Here is an 18,661-nt window from a genome sequence, read left to right as displayed (position 1 = left end):
AGCAGAACTTTTGAGGATATGAATGAGAGCATGTGGACAGCACACTTCATGTGCTTAATGAGGGGTGTATATCCTGTACAAACCTCATTCCTCACCAATAGCCTCACTGTTTAAGATGCTCTGTGGCACTGGAGTTGCAAACAGTAATGACTCAAGTCATGATTAGTCAAATTGTTTTTAAAAGCTGGTCCTCCCAACACCCAGTAAACAAACAGCACAAATAATCCAACAGATTCAGACTGAGATAAGAGTTGGTGATGGCTGACATTACTTGGCATTGTTTTACCTTGTAATGCCACTGTAATAAACATACACTGATGCAATTCTGTTTTTTCTTCCTTTAATTGCAAGTTCTCATGGTGATATATGAATTGGAATGGGTTACATACAAAAAACTGCATTATTTCAAAAATACCTGTATGTGGATATCAAAGACAAAATAAAACATTCCATTTTTCCTGAAAATACTTTTTACACGAGTAGGTATCATCATTTGTGTAACTTCAAATATTATATAAAAAATTCATTATGCTATTTTTCCAAAATGAAATGTAACAGGCTCAAGTACTTGTTAAAGTTTAATCTCATTTGTGCAAGGTAGCAATGTTGACCCATTGTTAAAATCTTCCATCATGTATTTATTTTTAATTGACTTCAATAATTATAGAAATACTACTCTTCTGCCACAACATAATTAAATTCTGTTTACTGAATTCTGTTAAACTTTCACTGAACAATTTTAAAATGTTAAATTTCACACAAATTCATGTTTAATTAAAAACTTTTACTGTCACATTAACATTAACTATAAACTAATGGCTATAATCCTCAAGCACAAGAAAACAGAAATGCAAAGACAGACGACAGGTCCAAATATAACTGGTTTCAGCATTAATCATATACAAAAAAACAGAAAAATATTTACAAAACTATGTACGTCAAAAATGAAGATGAATTCAATACATTACTCACTGAGGAAAATGGCAGGAAAATCCCTTCAACACTTCAGAGGTAAAATATTTTGAGGTATGAGTGTTCATATATTTACTGATATAGGTTGGACTGAGATATGTAAACAAACATGCCTAAACAAATACATAAGAATGCAATATTTCAGTACAATCCTTACAAGTCATTTAAAACCATTTACAAAAATGTACTACTAAAGAAAATAATATGTACAACATTGTAAGTCAGTGAGACCATGTAGGCACAGTGAATTGGAACACTTTCTTTGAAATGTGTTTGGTAGAGTAGATAACTCTTTGGTGCATGAAAGCTGTAGCTTTGAAGACCATCATCCAGTTTCGGTTTGTTTAGAATCTGATCATCTCCACCTACTTCTGCTCCCCCTGTATCACACAGCATTAGTCAGGCGAAAATCTCCAGATTTTCCAAAATGTCCCTTTTTCAGTGAAAGTGATAAACACAGCTCTGATTTTAACTTGATCATCATACCTTTTCAGTTTCTCTAAAGCAATTTTGAAATGTTTTTCATGCACGGTAGAATTTCCTATATCCAAAGAGGTTCATGTAATTATAGAGAGATGGAAGTTTGTCCCCTGATAGCAACATTCATGATTAATGAGTTCAATACGGCAAAATAAGATGCTGAGGAGCATTATTCTTTATGGGTGACAAACACTCACATTTTCAAAGAGTAATTAGTGCATGAAAACACCCTAATGTAACAGCGAGCTTTCACAAAACAGATGTCTCCATATTAATTGAGACTTTGAGTAAACTGTTTTAGAAGGCAGCATTTCTAATGTATCTGTAATTTTGGATATTAATGTGAAAAAAAAATTAAGTACAGCATAACAGTATTGGGTATCTTAATTCCAGTGTATACATTGTACACAGTATAGACACTTTTTTTTTTTTTTACCAGAATACAAAATACAAAGCAAGAATCCAACAGCTACAAATAGAATAAAAACATAAATAAATATTTTCATACAGTATATGACTGATTGGTTGATATTTGACTCGAGCCCTCAGTTTGACAGCACTGTACCATGACATGTGTCTGTGAATATTTCAGCTGTGTGTAGGCCAATCAGTATATTTTTTTAGGCTACATTGTTGTTTGTTTCATAATTTGTGGATTTCTCCAGGGGTCTATTCCTGGACATATCTTTTGTCACAGTACATTATTATACAGCATTTTATACATTACACAGTATTTTAATATTGTTAATATGATTCCTTATGCAGATGATACACTGGTTTATCTATAATTTAAGCCGAATGACCTCAATAGGATTAACACTTGAGTAATCATTTGAAAAAAAAAAGGCTGGATGCTAAGAACTTTTCTCAAATTTAACCTTTCAAGTCTGACACTCTTGTGATTGATCAGACCGTACAGAACATCAGATATGGCAGATTTTTGGATCCACTAGATAATAAGAGACCAGTGCCATTTTCACATCATAAACACAATTTTAAGCAATGGACCAAAAAAAAAAAAATCACTGCTTGATGTCTTAAGTCAAACTTTGTGTGGACAGATATAGCCATGCTTTTATCTCACTGAATATGCATAATGCTGCTGTGTGGACCCCACATTAATCCATGACTGGCTCCTTTCACGAGATGGTACCAGACTGATCACAAATAATTTGTTTTAAGAAATTTCTAAACCTCTGCTTTTGTAACTATGTTTTGTCTTATGTAAAATCCTGTACAGTATATTTTAATATGTCAGGAAATCAGAAAAAATAAACAACTATTTACATATTGCCAGTTTTTGACAAGTAATTGTAAACTAAAGGCAGGCTTGTCTCTTTGTTTTTAAGCATGTTCAATGCTATTATGAATAACAACAATTCTGGCTTTTGAGTCTTTTTTTCTTTTCAATATCTGGATCTGAATGGTAAACTTCTTTAGTTTAGTCTCATAAATAAAAAGTAAATACATACACTCTTATGGTCTAAGTTGAGTCGTGGAGCTCAGCTTAGACCATAATATGGAGCTGCAACTCAAGATATCAAATTTTTGACAATGACTTTGTGTCAGGTGCTCTGTTGAGAGTGATGGTGGTGGCTTCTTTGGATTTACATTTTCCAGTCTCTGAATGAAGATGAGCAGTGGCATGATGCTGAGAAAACCTGCGAGGGAGAATGGAAAATGTTCAGAGACAAGAAACATTCAGAGGACATTTTATTTACTGAAAATGTAAATAATTGTACTTGCTGCCAGACTAATTGTCATTCTCACCTGTTTGTGATCCACCATGAATCCTAGCCTGACACCCAGCTGTGTGTGGTGGTCTTCACCCTTTGGGGAAACCCATGAGGCCCAGCTGCGGGGTCAAAGTTAAAGTCCAGTGCCCCACCATCCATGAGTGTGTCATGGAGGACAGACTCCATGTCACATTCAAACCTCTCAATGGACATGTTGTCCAGGTCACTTGGCAGCCGCTCCTGATGATGACCGTGCGGGTGACCCAAGCTGATTTCCCTGTAGCCATTGCTTCTGCCATAGGTTGCTGAGACATCATTAGTGTGTGCTGGGTGTCCACGGGGCAGCTGCATGGTTGTCCTCAGGTTGGTCATTTGAGGAGGGGCCACTGAAAGACTAGTCAGGCTAGTCACTGGGATCATGTTACAACTATTCAAGTCTTGTGAGGTTGAAGGACCCTGGCTATGTATAGCTTGTGGATTTACATGAGGAACTGGGTGACTCTGAGGAGGAGTCATCATTTTTACTCCATTGTGAGCCCCAGCATGCCTCTGGCTGCTGTAAGTGGGCATTAGGCAACCTCCCCTCCCAACCTGAGACACCAGCGCATCCCTTGAGGACATGACGTCCCTACTGGCATCTGCATCTACGGTCAGCAACTCTTTAAGAAGACCAGCTGTGCAGATATACTGGTTCTCATAAGGCCCGAAGCCCGGCTTGGTCTCTGGCAGTGTCTGCATGGGCACAGGGGAGAGGGAGTTCATCCTCACCTGGCCATACATGCACTTTCGGTAGTCCTGCTGTGAGTGCGGGGTCAAGCCAGAGGAGCTGTAGGGGCTACTCTGAAGCATGGTAGCATTGGAGGAATGTGAGGAGTCAGAACCCAGCGGAGGGTTTTTAGGAGACAGGAGGTTCAGGTTATCCAGCAGACTCTCCATGACATTCTCTGAACCATGTTGGCCCAAGGATCCAGTCACCTCAGACAAGCTGGGCAGGGTGGAGGTTATCTTGGTCCCTGCAGCTCCAGGATAAATCATATGGCCATCAGACTCTCCCAGGTCATCCTGTTCAGAAGGGAAAGGTGAATGGTGACCACTCAGAGTGCTGGCATCAGAGCTGGTGCGCGTCCTGAAGGAGCTCCAGGTTTCAAAGTCCTCATTACCGTGGGAGTTTGGGCTTCCCAGCCAGTTAGAGTACTGGGAACCAGGGCTGCCAGCTCCACCCTCAGCCCCTTCTTGTAGAGCCATCTGGGCAGAAAAAAAACATAGAAAAAATCTCACATAGGCTGCCATAGAAATTCCAGTATCTGATTAACTTGTTATAAAATGAACTTAGATCCAGCAGAGCTGTGACAATAGACATTAATTATATGAGTATAGTGTTAATAAAAGGAACTGTACCTTTTTCTTCGTAGCCCTTCCTTTGCTTTTGGCAAGCTTACTGTTGTTGTCCATGGAGGCGGCTCTGCGTCGAGGTGACTTTCCATTCTTTCCCCCCTCTGGGTTCAGCATCCACCAGGAGCTTTTTCCTGTTCCCTCATTCTGTATGCGCACAAACCGGCTGTGCAGGGACAGGTTGTGTCTGATGGAGTTCTGGATGAAAAAAAAAGTGAATCATTTGTAAGTTTTCTCTGGACATTACAGTACTGTGTTGGTTTCAATGCAGCTAGAGGAATAATGAAACCTAGATTTATTTTCCAAAGATGATTTTTGTTTCTGGCCAACAAATTAGTCAGTACTTGACATTCTAATGCAAAATAAATAAATAAATAAATAAAATCAGGTGTCAGTTATACAAGGCTGCTTTTCACTGGGAATTAATAGATTATCTTGAAGGGGAAACATTTGTCATTTTTCATAAATTGTGGAGAAAATTCCGGTAGTTGAGTGTGATGTCAATCGGCAGATGAGCAGCAAGTATGCATACATCCATATCCTCTGCTAACAATATTATGTCTACCAAGCCTTTTCCATTTCCTCCTCACACTCTCCAGGAACTGAAACTATTCACTTTGGCATGAGGGAGCGAGGGATGGACGGGATATATGGTGTCATTTATTTGACACTAAATAAATATTAGGTTCCCTCGCGAGCCAGAGTACAGTATCGGTTACTGAATATGACGACAAACAAAAGAAAAGACTAAAGGAGCAACAAAAAATACCTGACCAGATTTTTTTTTCTCCAAAAAGCAAGAACCAATAATGAAAGTTTAAATGATGACAAATCTCCATCAAATATATGAATGACGAAATAAACAGTTTCAGTTGGATCAGTCTCAGCCTCTTCTCCTATCATGTAAAAATGTATTCTCATCACATTGCTTTTTTTATAACCTGTTCAGTATTCTAATACAGTGGGTTTTGTTAAAGTATTTTAACTTTTAAGTTCACATTGTTTAGCTTTAGTCATCCTTTAAAGGCTTCTAGCTTTGCTTTTGTTGGGCTGGTTATCCTATTCCCTCCTCACAGTATGAAATATTCATATGTTTCCTGTGATTTCCAACTCTCAACTCTTATCTGCACAGCTATATCCCACCCTTCTACCAGCAGCAGCGCTGCTCCAGCAAACTGAAAGGACAGCACAGACAAAGCAAGAAAAGAGGGTAATTTTGGAAGACACATTACGGATATAATTAGATCAGGATCATCACAGCTGTTGGATACACGCATAAAGATCCAACTTTGTCTGTGTCTTGTCTCAAACCCACAGTTCTAGCTTGACAACTACGCTACTGAAAGAGCTAATTCAGACTGTATTCCTTTGGCTTTACCCAAATGGCTCCCCCTTTTTTTTTTTTTTTTATGTGGTCACATTTGTCCTTGTGCTAACACGAATACACCTAAAGCCTCATTCAGTCCGTTTTCTCTAATGCTATGTTATGAACCCTAAAAAGGACGCAGAGGCACCTCCTGCTGTAATTCTCTCAGGAAGAAAAACAGCGGTGGTTGAAGAACAGTAAGACCGTCACACAGGACACAGACGAACTGTACTGCTTGGTCTCTCTTCCTAATGTGCAACTCATGGTTGTGCTGGATGGAGGCTACAATAAAAGATCATAGAGCAACACAAGACGAACTAGCAGGGAATTTCCCTTCAATACCCATGTGAACCCAAGAGCAGCTCCCTGCAGTTAGTAAAGCCAGATGTCCCCAACCACAGGATTCAGCAGGGATATACAAAGCATGGAGATAAAGACACACATTCAAAACAACAGACAGATTGTCTGTGTGTGTCTCTGACTTGTTGGTCTTGGGTTTGGGTTAGGCTTTCAGCAGATGCATTTTGTGGTTATTAATCATCAGAATTTGACTCATTCAATAATTAATTAATATGACAGAATTATATCTTGTAAATATTTTTATTTATCATTGAATTATTTATCTCAGGAATATTAATACTCAGAAATTACTAACAGAAAAAAACACCAGCAGTTAAAGAACTATTTCATATTAAGGATGGTTCTGGAAAGTAGATTAAAAAAATAACCAAGACACTTCAAATAATTATAGAAACAGAACTAACTTAAAACTAATCTGAGTAATATTTGCACGACTGTTCTCACACAAAGGCACTGGACCATGGCAAGTTCAGCCTCAAGCTATACATAAACAGTAGCCTTCACAAGCCTGATCCTAAGAGTGGAAGCAGTGGGCTGTGCACGAAAGAGAAATCTTTACTGAAAAAGAAAGCAAAGGGAGGTTACAGAGTTCGAAGTGAGGATGGGGAGGGTGGCAGCGTGAGATGTTTTTGCCGGCATGGCTGGGGTCAATGAGTTCACTGTGTGCTGAACATGAGCTCCTCAACCGGCGCTGACGGAGACATGCAAACAGGTTGGATGGAGTGGGAACAGAGAGGAGGAGGAGAAGCGTCAGATGTGACGAGCTGGGCCAGACTGTCTGTCCTCTGACTTGAAAGAACTGAAAGAACCCCCCCACCTCCAGAACCGGACTCCTCCCTTCTCTTCCACTGACATTTAAATAAGGCTTCCTGTGTCAGAGGACATCCTGCACATGCAGGTTGGGGAAACCTGTGGTGGAGTTAAGGCACGCTGCACAGCCACAAACTGCAATGCTTACCCTGACTTGTGTTCATTTACGTCATGACCTTTTCTCCCCTTTTTCTTCCTTTTTATATGATCTCAACTGAAGACAGGAAATGAGTCATTATTGGAGGACCTGAGATCTGAGCAGTGTGCTGCACATACCCAATCTGTAAACCAACTTTTAGTCTAACTAACCAAATGACATGTCTTGCTCACACATGGCTGAGACCACTGGTGATATGCAAATGTCTACAGCCTCTGATTAGTGCCCACAATAGATCATGGACTGCATGACTGGGCCCTGTGAAGGGGCATTCTTTACTTGGCCTGGGATAATCCTTGTCTGAGACAGACCTCACCTCAACCCAAAGAGAACAAAAGACATCCCCTGCCTCACTAATTCACGAGGTGCCCCATTCACACATTATGTCTCTGAAAGCCCGAGCCAAGGTGCCCAATATGTTTCATTGTTGCTAAACTTCTTTATAAAAACATATTGTAATGGCCCTCACTTTAAAAATGACTTTGAAGTAGTAAAAAAAAAAAAAGTGCACCTGTGGCTGCATGACAGCTCATCTGAATGTGGGGCATTAAGAAATCTATATGATCTTCATTGGCCTCTCTAAGCAACCACTGGCAGCTCCCAGGCACAGATTATGGAGGGCTGTAAGTGATGCAGATGCTTAAGAGAGAAGATCTTTTGAGTTTAGAGCACTGATCCAACACAAGCTTGTACAAGTCAAGATGCATTACAAACAGTATATGTCATTACACAATATTTTAATATAATGCAGCTTTGCCTTTGCCCTTTGCTGCTCTTGGCTTGAAGACAAAATCTATACTCTTTGTGTGTGGGGGTGGCCATGTCAATTGATTTTTGTGTGCTTAAAATTTATTCTCAATGTCAACTCTGCATCATACCTGGCATTGCAGCAACTAAATATCTCTTTAGATTATTGCTATTAGCTTTTAATTAAAAAGTATATGCTAAGGAAATATATCGTTCTCCTTTCTATCAAAAAAAGAAAGCTCTGTGAATGAACAATATTTCTTGATGCTTGTTTTCCCCTATTTTTTTTTTATTTGCATCTGAAACAAAATGGCGGTACACTTAAGAATGCATGAGTTTTAACGTGACACTGGTCCTAGGTCACCTGGTGCAAGGACGACTGACATGGGAAAAATCTTTTTGCTTGTGACAAAATCTATTTTAAGTTCACCCACAGAAGTTGGGCAGCATGCTGTAGCAGTCGTCTCTCCACAGACTGAGCTGATGTGAGACCATCTGCTGCTGCCCAGCTCAGATACATGGTTGCACTTAGAGGACCTGCGTTAGATTATGGAGAAACTCCTCCAATGTACTCAATGATCTCATCTTAATCATCTGCGATCAGTGTCATCGAGACAAACTCCCACAGCATGAAATGACTCCTCCTCCTGGACTTCAAAACAATTGAATTGACACAGCTGCCGTTTCTTGTGTAGCGAAGCATGAGGCTTGCAGTAACGGTCGCAGGATAAGTAAACAAACAAGGCCCAGTTGCAGAGGACAGGTGCAGCCACAGTGAAAGTGGCCTCACTTGCAATTGGTCCAAACATTTTACATTCAGCACCAGACAAAACCACAGACAGGACAGAGGATCTCCCATGAGGCTGACTGCTGAAAACCAGCTGCTTCTCAAATCAGTAACTCAGTTTTATATCAATGATGAGGTCTGATCTTTAGTTAGTGATGAAAGACTGGAGGCAGAAAAGACTTATTTTAAATTTGCATTTACCACATGCAGCTACAGTTATGACAAAAACATTAAAGTGAGACTAGCTCCAGGAATTGATATTATTATCTTTTTTTTTTTTAATCTTACAAGTAAAACTCAGAGGTTTTGCTGCAACAGTCTTACTTGGTCTGGAGACTAGAAGCTTATGGTGGCCAATGTTTGCAGACTACTTCTGGGTGCTTGTGCATGTCACAGAATGGTTTTATTGCAAAAATAAAACAAGAAGTAAACAAACTGAGTTTACTGAAATGTTCATCTGTGACAAACTAAAACGTGTAACAACATCACAAACAAAGAAGTCAGCAAACTAATTTAGTAATATCAGTTATGCAGAAATGTCTGTCTTAAAGTTTGCTAACATTAGCTAATATTAGCTACCAATAGCCACTACTAAAACCAGACTATGTTAGGCTGTGGCCGCAAAACCACTAAGTGTGTAATGGTGTAATTTATTTCTTATGAGTTCAGTTGTTGATTTAAGAACAAGAGTGTATTATTTCTTTTTTTTTTTTTAATTACATGGTCTCGCTTTAAGCTATATATTCTTACACGTCATTTATTCAGCAGTAGTTTTTGGTTATAGAACTATTTTTTTTTCTTCTTACTTCTGATCAGAGCCTTATTGACCTCAGCAATCAATTCAATTGCTTTCAAAGCATTGTTTTTGAAATGCTTCTGCCGTAAGGTTTTGAAACAAAAGTTGTGAAAAAGAGGAAAAATGTGGAACAATGGTACATCAATGAACATTATATTAACTGTGAAATAAGGAAATAATGGCTGAGTCCTGGGCTGGGTAAATTAACTTCTGTTAACTAGCTGATTGTGTAGCTCACATTATCAATGCCAAGAGTGACTTCCTATTAGCGTTGCAAGTTGTGTCTGTAATCGGTCTCACAATATTAATGATTATTTTTCCGATAAATATAGCGATATATAGCAATATATATATTCGGTGTGTTCCCCTGGTATGCATTAAATATAATCAGACAAATCATTTTACATGTTTAAACAAAACCTTAAATAAATAATTATGTAAAGTACAGACACAAGTGGTCAACATGATACCAGCTGCTATGTTACAAGCAGTTACATTTTTAAAAAAGAAAAAAATCATCTAATTTGCAAAGATAATTTGTGGAAAAGGCAAATGACACAAGAGTGAGACAAGTGTTAACATAGCTTGACCTAATATATGAATGGATAACACACTGCTTCCTTATCTTATACTGAATGTTGGCTTTCTCTGGTCACAAGGTGCAAAAATAAATGCTATCTTTAATAACTGCTGTCATACAGTATTACTGCTATTACAGACAGATATCAGATATTTGGTTTAAATAAGAGAATGAGAAAGCAAAATGTCTGCAGAGATTACAGTAAAAGGACATGCCACTTCCTGACAGTGTGTCTTCCTGTGCACCCAAGAAACGCAAGCAGATTTGAAAAAATGAGTGTGGGAACTAAGTTTTCTGTTACACGCTGGCAAAAAGATGAGCACGGCTGCAAAAGAAGACAAACCCTGCAGCTCAGTGTGGAGACTATGTCGCCTCTTCATGGCTCCAGGCACAATGCAGGCTACTTCATTAACACTGAGCATCAAACTGAGTGACCTACTTCTGCAATGGCTTCAAAGTAGGACCATGAAAGGGAATGGAGAGCTTTGTGTTAGGAGTTCAGCTTTAGATAAACAAGGATAGGGCAAATGAGAATGACGGACAAACATTAGTTAAACATCCTCACGTAATGTGCTACTGATTACAAAAGAATACACGCAATCCTACTTAAATGATGCTTAATATTCAGAAATATAGACGTGATTAGAAACTTAATCTCCAGTCTTTCTCAGCCTGATCTTTAGAGTGACACATATTCTCACACTTTACAGGGTAAAAAGGCTAACTAGTTTTTTACAGGACACTAATCTCAATCACTTTTGACCCTGTTTCTCTGTCTTCACACCATATTTCTTTGCCTCCCTCAGCACCCGTGTCCTTTATGTTTTGAATAATGGCTTTGAGGCCAGGTTCTTTTTGTGAACATAATATGGAGGGGGATTATTATCCTGCGCAGGCTGGAGGACAATGCAGAAACCCACATGCCACAGATTCCACAGACTCACACATGTGTAGACAGCAGACTGTACACAGGCCTCAGCCCACTGCCAGCCAGTCAGCTGACTGCTCCCCTCCTTCCCTCAAGCCACAGTCGCTCCACTTTAAAAGCCCCTGCCCCAAGCCTCCCTTTCTTCATGGGGTTACTTTAAGCATTCAGTGGGCCTCTTAAGTTCAGGGCAGGCCTCCCATTTTAACCTTGTGATCCCAAGACAAATAGCTGGCAGTTATTCAGGTTTTTTTTTCTTTCCTCTTTTAGTAGCTGTTGTCTCTTTTCAGGCCCAAACTGTGTTCATAAACCAATAATTAAAAACTTCTTTTCGGATGATTCATTTTAAAATTGAACCTTTACTCTATTAAAATAATGTAGAGTAGAACATTTTTTAATAGAATTTCTTTCGTATTCTGTTTTGATATGCTATTTTAAATAGTCTCCAGCAATGCTAACAGCCCTGTGAGGCTACGCTTAAAGCCACAGTGGTGCTCTGAGTTAAATGTTAACGTCAGCATGCTAACATGCTAACAGTGGCAACACTAACATGCTGTTTAGCAGGCACAGTGACAATTTAACATGTTCAAAACCGATGTTTGTAGCATTAGCGTGCTAACAAATGCTAATAAGCACTATGCATAAAATACAACTGAGGCCAATGTGAATAGCATTAGTTTTGCAGGTATTTAGCATGCTTGCATTTTACAAACTAGACACCAGACTCAAAGATGTCACACATTAAATTCACTGAAACATAAGCCAAAAAGTTTTCTCCCATGTTGTGCAGCCAGCTGCACATGTGCATAAATATTTCTGGTGCTGGCCTGACCAAACTACAGGACCAACAAACAAACCTGACATTGTGTGGAGGTAGTTTTAGTAACTGATAGGCCAGTGGTAGTAAATGAGAGGTAATATAGTGACTCCTATTAGCCAAATTACTTGAAACACTTCATGACATTATCATTTACATACATTATTATTATTTTCATGTAACTTGCACTCAGCCTGGGCTGCAGGACAGTTTGCATTTTGCCAGCTCTTCAGCTCCATTTGTGGGCACTTTCATTAGCTGTTATTTGATCAGGGGGGATGTTGTTCAAATGGTCACAGAGTAAGTGTTTCCACTGAGCAGCTCAGCTCATCCTGAATAAATACTGCCTGTGTTGTCTGTCACTAATTTCCACAGTGGTCATATGAAAACATTAGGCACCAGACAGCACAATCAACAGGCTGGTGATTTGTAGTGTAGGGGCCCCTATGTCACCTAGTTTGATGATTTAGGAAGATAAACCACTTCACAGCAGGCGGCCATTGCACACATACTGCAGGCTGCAACCAAAACCAATACCCAAACTGCCTCAGATCCGTGTAGCACTGCGTAACCTTTGAATAGATCAAGAAGGTAGCTGAAATACTTTCTCGCAATTTACATGTTTTGAAATGAATACCTCAGAACATCACTGCCAGTTAAACTCAGGGGCGCTACTTCCTGTTCCACTATTTAAGGTCACAGTTCACTGAGAAAAACAGTGGCAGTACCAGTAAGATGGTAAAGTACCTCACATGCTGCACACTGTCACTCAAACACCCATCAATATCCCAGGGGAACCAGTCCTCCCAGTTGGTAGAGGCCCTCTCTTGTGGCAAAAGCGATGTGATCACTAAACTGCCACACAATTTTTGGAGGGAAAAGAAAAACATCTCCATGACATGAGGGAGACAGGAAGCTCTAGCAGCACCAGCATCGCCCCCGTCCTGCCCTCCACCCACCTTCAGTTTTCTAGGTGGAGCTGTATAATCACTGTGGTTCAAGCTCAGTGCCCTCCACCCACCATGAGGTCTCTGGCTTATCTCTGTCTGTCGTTACAATCAGGGCTCACGTTCATGCATGTGGATTCTAAAGTCAATACAAAGGCCAGGATATGACACGAAACATAATAAAGCAGGCTGGTGATTTATTTTGCCATGCGGTGGGAATGCTGAGATGGAATAAAATGACTTCATGTAGAATTAGATGCACAAACATGGTCCATTTATGGTCTCTCCCAATGGTAATTTCTCTTTTTCCAGCAGTGACCCTCGTGTTTTGCAGGGCGGGGATGTTAACACATGGTACTGTTTTCCATCCACTTGGCAGGAAATGCATCACAGTTCATTGTGGGGGGACTGCCGTGTTTTTTTAACCGGAAAGTGTAAAAATAACTATTAGCCGGTGGTTCCAAGGCCTGGCGTGCATGCCAGGATTTAGAAATGCAGAGGTTTAAGTGTGGATGTGTTGATTTAATGTTAAAGATAAACAGGCTTGATCTGTTGTTTTTGATGAAAACAGAGGAAAATAATTAACAAGGGATAAAAGATCATCAGCTGGACACACACTGATCATGGTATGTGCTCAGCACAAAATCCCACTGTGGCACTTCAAAGCTACTGGATGGCAGCAGTACAAGGCACAGTGCCTGTATCTGTCCCTTTTTCCTCTAACATCTAATCAACTAAATGGTCTCCACGTTATTTTAAAAGTAAATCAGGCATCATTTATTATTTTTCCAAAGTTGTTTTCAAAAATGTGGCAAGAAAGATGTTTATTTATGATGTTAAAACAAAAAGATCAATATATGATTTACCTAAAAAAAAGTGTAGGAGGCTTTTTTTTCTTTTGCCCCATCAACAGTATAAAAACTCTTCAAATTCCCAGTTTGACAGAAGGTCACAGAGGTCAAGATTACATGGACCTCAAGCTCTCTCAAGCTAAATGATGATCATAGAATGGAAAATAATCCAAGTCAGCAGTCTTGTAGATTGTGCTTCAGATAGACCTTCACCTCAGGGGTCCCCTCTAAGTAATGAACTCAAAGTAAATTCCAGACTGGGGCTCCAAACTGAAAAACCACTGCAAAGTCTTAAGTAATATAAAATCTGTATGTTATTCAAAGAGCTGCAGGGATTGTTCCCATAGTTTACAGATACATAACATTGGCCTTGAAACTAAAGAGTCTGTATGTCTCCAAACTCTGAGTTTCACTTGAACAAACACAAACACCTTCAGCAAAAGGCCTGAGAGAGGGCACAAAAGGAAGTGATAGGATAAAGAGCAGCAAACCCTTTCTCCAAGCTGTAGCATCCGCTGAGGAAACTCTAGAAGACAGGAACACAAAGATATGAGTGCACAGCTCAGGAATGGAGGATGTTTGACGTTGGTCCCAGCATCCCCTTTTCCCAGCCCCTTCCCCTCCAACACACTCCCCAGCACTGATTGAGATGTTTATGTCGCCTCCTGTTATTGTCGGGTTAGCTCCGGACAGCTTACTCCAAGCTGCCTGCCTGGCAAAAAACAAAAAAAAAAACTGTCTGCATTCCCACCAGCCAATGCACCTATATTTAAGAGAGTGCAGTGGAAGAATTGCAGAAAGACTAAGAAAAGGAGGAAAGGGAGGTTTAGCAAAGCCATAAGTCATAATACAAGCTGTGATCAAGCTTTCACGTGGGGGTGTTAAACAATGGAAACTATATTTGATTGAGGTTCGCAGGCATTTCCTGACATAACTTCAAAATTACGTCTCACGAGGATGCAGGGGTTACAGGGAGGGCTGTGAGCTTAAGTATGAATTTGACTCAGATTTAGTTTTGTGTGTAGGTTTTAATTAGCATCTGCTTTGGGCGCATCTTTGACTTTCTCTGCTTTTGTCCACAGTTTATTTCTGTCCTTCATGGCTAACTTCACTTCACCTGGCGAGATAATATCAAGACCTGGAATAACATGTTTCTGGGGGGGCATTTGACAAATGTACTAAATATTTCCAATATATGCCCAGGTCTGAAGCACAGATCTCAAATTTCAGGACTCTACCACGTTTTCCATGACTGTGGAAATGCTGCATAAACCATGAGTCAGTGTGTTTTGTGGCAATACTGGAATGTCTCTTCCCACTGAGGTTTGCTCAAGAATAGGAAAAGGCACATTTGAAATCTGTGTTGAGCTGCATCCTTCTCCTCAGTCAAACCAGATTTCAGCCATCATTCTGTCAAGGCTTGTTCTCCAACACCTAATTGATATTTTTATAATAAAACTCAATATTTTCTGCTGCAGTTTTCTGCTGCCCTCAGTATTCTCAATACTAAACATGTTAACAAAACATATTTTTTTGCAGTGTGCTACCTCAGGGCTTTTTAGAGAGAAATTTTCTCAGGCAGATGTATGGGATGTTTACGTTCTCACATGCTGGCTGGTGCTCTGCTGCTTTAGAGCAGTATGTTTCCTCACTGACGCAGCAGAGAGGTGTGTGCAACCACTGACAGAGGAAACCACTCCAAAACTTCAAAAGGTACTGAGATGCTAAAGTTCAACAGCCAGATTTCAGAGTAACCGCTGAACATTTCTGAAACCATGTTCATCGTTCATTTTTTTAAACCATGAACAACAAGAACAAGAAAGTATACTATACTCCCTCTTCGAGACGGGGAAGAGGGAGAGGATAGATAGATAGATAGATAGATAGATAGATAGATAGATAGATAGATAGATCCCCAAGGGAAATTCTTTTCCTATTATCATTGTTCATTTCTATTGTATGACCATGACCACCACTGATTATGTGCTCAGTATTAACCTGAAGAGTTTATAACTTTTGTATCGTGATTTGAGCAGTACAATAAGTTTTTAATGCACCTCTGTGCAAAACCAAGCACCTCTCTGTGCTTCCTGTTGACACAATGAGTAGACAGTAATATTAAGGATGCAGCCTTTGCTGCATTACTGCTTTCCCAAACCAAGTGAACATACTGTTGTCTATGTGATCAAAGAAGATGTAGGTGAGAAACCTACTGGTGCTCTCTCTCTCTGGGTTAAATCTCTCAGTCATGTTGGACTGACTGCATCGCAGCGAGTGATCTCACACCAGGTATTCTGCCGTTGGCACCTGATAATAATAATAATAATAATAATAATAATAATAATTGCAGTGACATCTATGACTGTGGAATTTAAACACAGGTGTTATTAATAACAGGACAACTGGAATTCAGTTGTTGTTGTTGGTGTTTTTATTTACACCTGTGATTTTCTTGCTGACATGACATAAAAAAGGCCTATTAATCCCTATATTTTTTTTATAATGTAAAAGTACTCAGTAGAGTAGGATGGAGCCTGTTTTCAAACTGCTGTTTTGAGAGTTTGAGCAATTTGAGTGACATTTTTTAAGTTTGACTCTTTGAACAGTATTGTGCTAACTGCCAACTGCATTCAGTTACACTCAGAGCCTACTTCCACAATATAACAATTAAGTCATTTATTGTTTTCTTTAAATATGTGATAGGAGCTCGTGGGCCTTCTTGAACCAATTTTTCACAAGCATATATCCTAACTCAGTTTGGCGTTGGTGTCTTTGGTTTTTATTTGATTTTTTGCGCTAAGAGTAAAAGGAGTTAAAAGATACAACCATCGAAACCATCTCAGGTGCGTCCTAAACAACTGGATGCTTCCGTGCGCCCGCATTCACGTAGAGAATAAGCCCTGACGTGCACGCAGACACTCACCTTCCAGCCCGCGGAGCTGTTGCTGTCTCCTTTATCCTTGAAGTAAGGCACACTCTTGACCATCCAGTCGTAAATCTGAGACAGTGTCAGCCTCTTCTCAGGTGAGCTGTCTATCGCCTTGGTGATCAGGTCAGCGTACGACATGTTCCCCCAGGCGTTACGACGGGACGAGCTGTGGCCGCTCTTCCTGTGGCCGGAGCTGCCCAGGGGTGCGAGGCCAGGAGGAGGCACCTGTTGCTGAGGCGGCAGTTGCGGACCCGGGAGCTGCTGCTGCTGCTGCTGCTGAAGATGATGGTGGTGGTGGTGGTGATGCAGATGCACACAGTTTCCGTCCCGACACTGAAAATCATTGCAGGGCACAGGTGGTTTCTGCTCTGCGTACTCCTCATAGTCCTCCTCTAACAAGCCGAGGTTACTAATGAACTCGGTGTTTCCTCCCGGCTCCTGTTGCACCGATGGTGCCGGGGAGGATGTGTTGGAGCCGGTCGGGTCGAGGAGTTCCGGCCGGGGAAGAGGCCAAGTGCACGATCGCGGGCGAGAAAGAGGCTCAAAGTCCGGGTCTATTTCGACCGGCTGTGTCTGTGGTGGCGGTGCCTCAGCCATGTCAGGGTCAAACCGGCGTTAAGTGTCACATAAACACTCACATACAAAAAGATAAATATTAACCAATAAGAAAAATATCACTGAGGTAAAAAAATAAAAATGAAATAAAATGTTGCGTTCACACGCTAGAGTCCAGTTCTATGACCAGGTGAGAGAGGTCTGTAATTTAAAAGTCAGAGAATTGCTTCGTTCAAGGTCTTCACTAACTTCACACTATCCTGCACCGATCCCTCCCAACTCTCAAGTCTGCCGGTCTGTCACTATTAACAAGTAGTACAGAGTCTGGTGCTGCCTTCACGGACCCCTCACAGGCTCCGTCTTCTGGCTTCCATAACTTCACAGCGCATTCAAGCGTTCTTTGGTTGGAAATCATGCGTAAATTGATCCTGTTTGAAATCAAACATGCAATACAGTTTGTTACTTTACATTTTGCAGCCGAGCTTAGATAATTAGTTCAGCTGTCATTAATTAGAACTTACTTAGAATCTTACAATCATTATTAGTTGCTGCCTTCACGTTAACCCCACCACATCTCGTTCAACTCTGACACTGACAATTTTCTTTAACTTCTCTTCCAACGCATTTTGACGGCACGTAAACGCACCATCGATGCGGAGGAACATGCAAACTTCCTCTAGTGCTTTGAGAGATACTGCACCCATCTGTCACAGAAAGGTTTTATGAATTGCTACCTTTCTCTCCTGTGGTTTTCATTGTAAAATCGATTTTTTTTTCAGACATATTTCTGGTGTGTAGTTGGGCATTTTCCCCACAAACGATTTCAGCCCAGTTGGTGTTTTTGACCTGTTAATTATGAATACTGCCATAACTTCAAGAACTGTTATGATACCACTTTAATCATAGGTTGCCCAATTAATATCCAGTTTTATCACACTAGTTAATAAAACTACTCCAACACATTATTGAATCACAGCGTTGTTGTTGGTAGAAATTTTTCACTTTTATATGGGATATTTATCAGTACCGCCATCTAGTGGGTTATTCTTATTTAAGAAACGTCTGTTCATAGCCAGGTGTCTTTCCACACAAACACATTTTTTTGTACTTCATACAGCCCACACACACGCATACAAGTAAGGAAGTGTTTCCAGCATCTTATCATGCCAATCCCGCCTGTGTTTAAGGAAAAGTGAACAAAATGTGGAAATGAGGCACTTTAAAATGTCAGGCTCTCAGTTTCCACACTTTCTCAGACAATACATTGCCAAGGGTGTTTTTAGACCAGAAGGAATCAGCGTGGTACATTGTTAACATGTTTTTTAGCTTTAAAAGTACTTCCTTTGCAAAGGGCACAAGGTTCAAAGTCTAATTATGCTCCTACTGTAAGCCTGATGTGAGGTCCTGGATGCGGCACGCAAGTTATACCTTTTTCACAGCATGCCTTGAAAAAC

General features: G+C 40.3%; 1 protein-coding gene across 1 annotated transcript; it reads right to left on the bottom strand.

The window, feature by feature from the left end:
* Positions 1–336: 336 nt before the first annotated feature.
* On the bottom strand, positions 337–17,476 carry LOC121191039 (forkhead box protein O1-A-like). Its single transcript, XM_041052090.1, has 4 exons — positions 16,647–17,476; positions 4,587–4,778; positions 3,223–4,433; positions 337–3,113 (listed from the first exon to the last, which is right to left on the bottom strand). The coding sequence occupies exons 1-3, from the start codon at positions 17,247–17,249 to the stop codon at positions 3,246–3,248; spliced, it is 1,983 nt and encodes a 660-aa protein (XP_040908024.1). The 5' UTR covers positions 17,250–17,476; the 3' UTR covers positions 337–3,113; positions 3,223–3,245.
* Between the last annotated feature and the right edge of the window lie 1,185 nt (positions 17,477–18,661).

The sequence above is a fragment of the Toxotes jaculatrix genome, chromosome 12 (assembly GCF_017976425.1).
Source record: "Toxotes jaculatrix isolate fToxJac2 chromosome 12, fToxJac2.pri, whole genome shotgun sequence".
NCBI lineage: Eukaryota > Metazoa > Chordata > Actinopteri > Toxotidae > Toxotes > Toxotes jaculatrix.
This window is presented reverse-complemented; position numbering and strand designations above follow the sequence as displayed.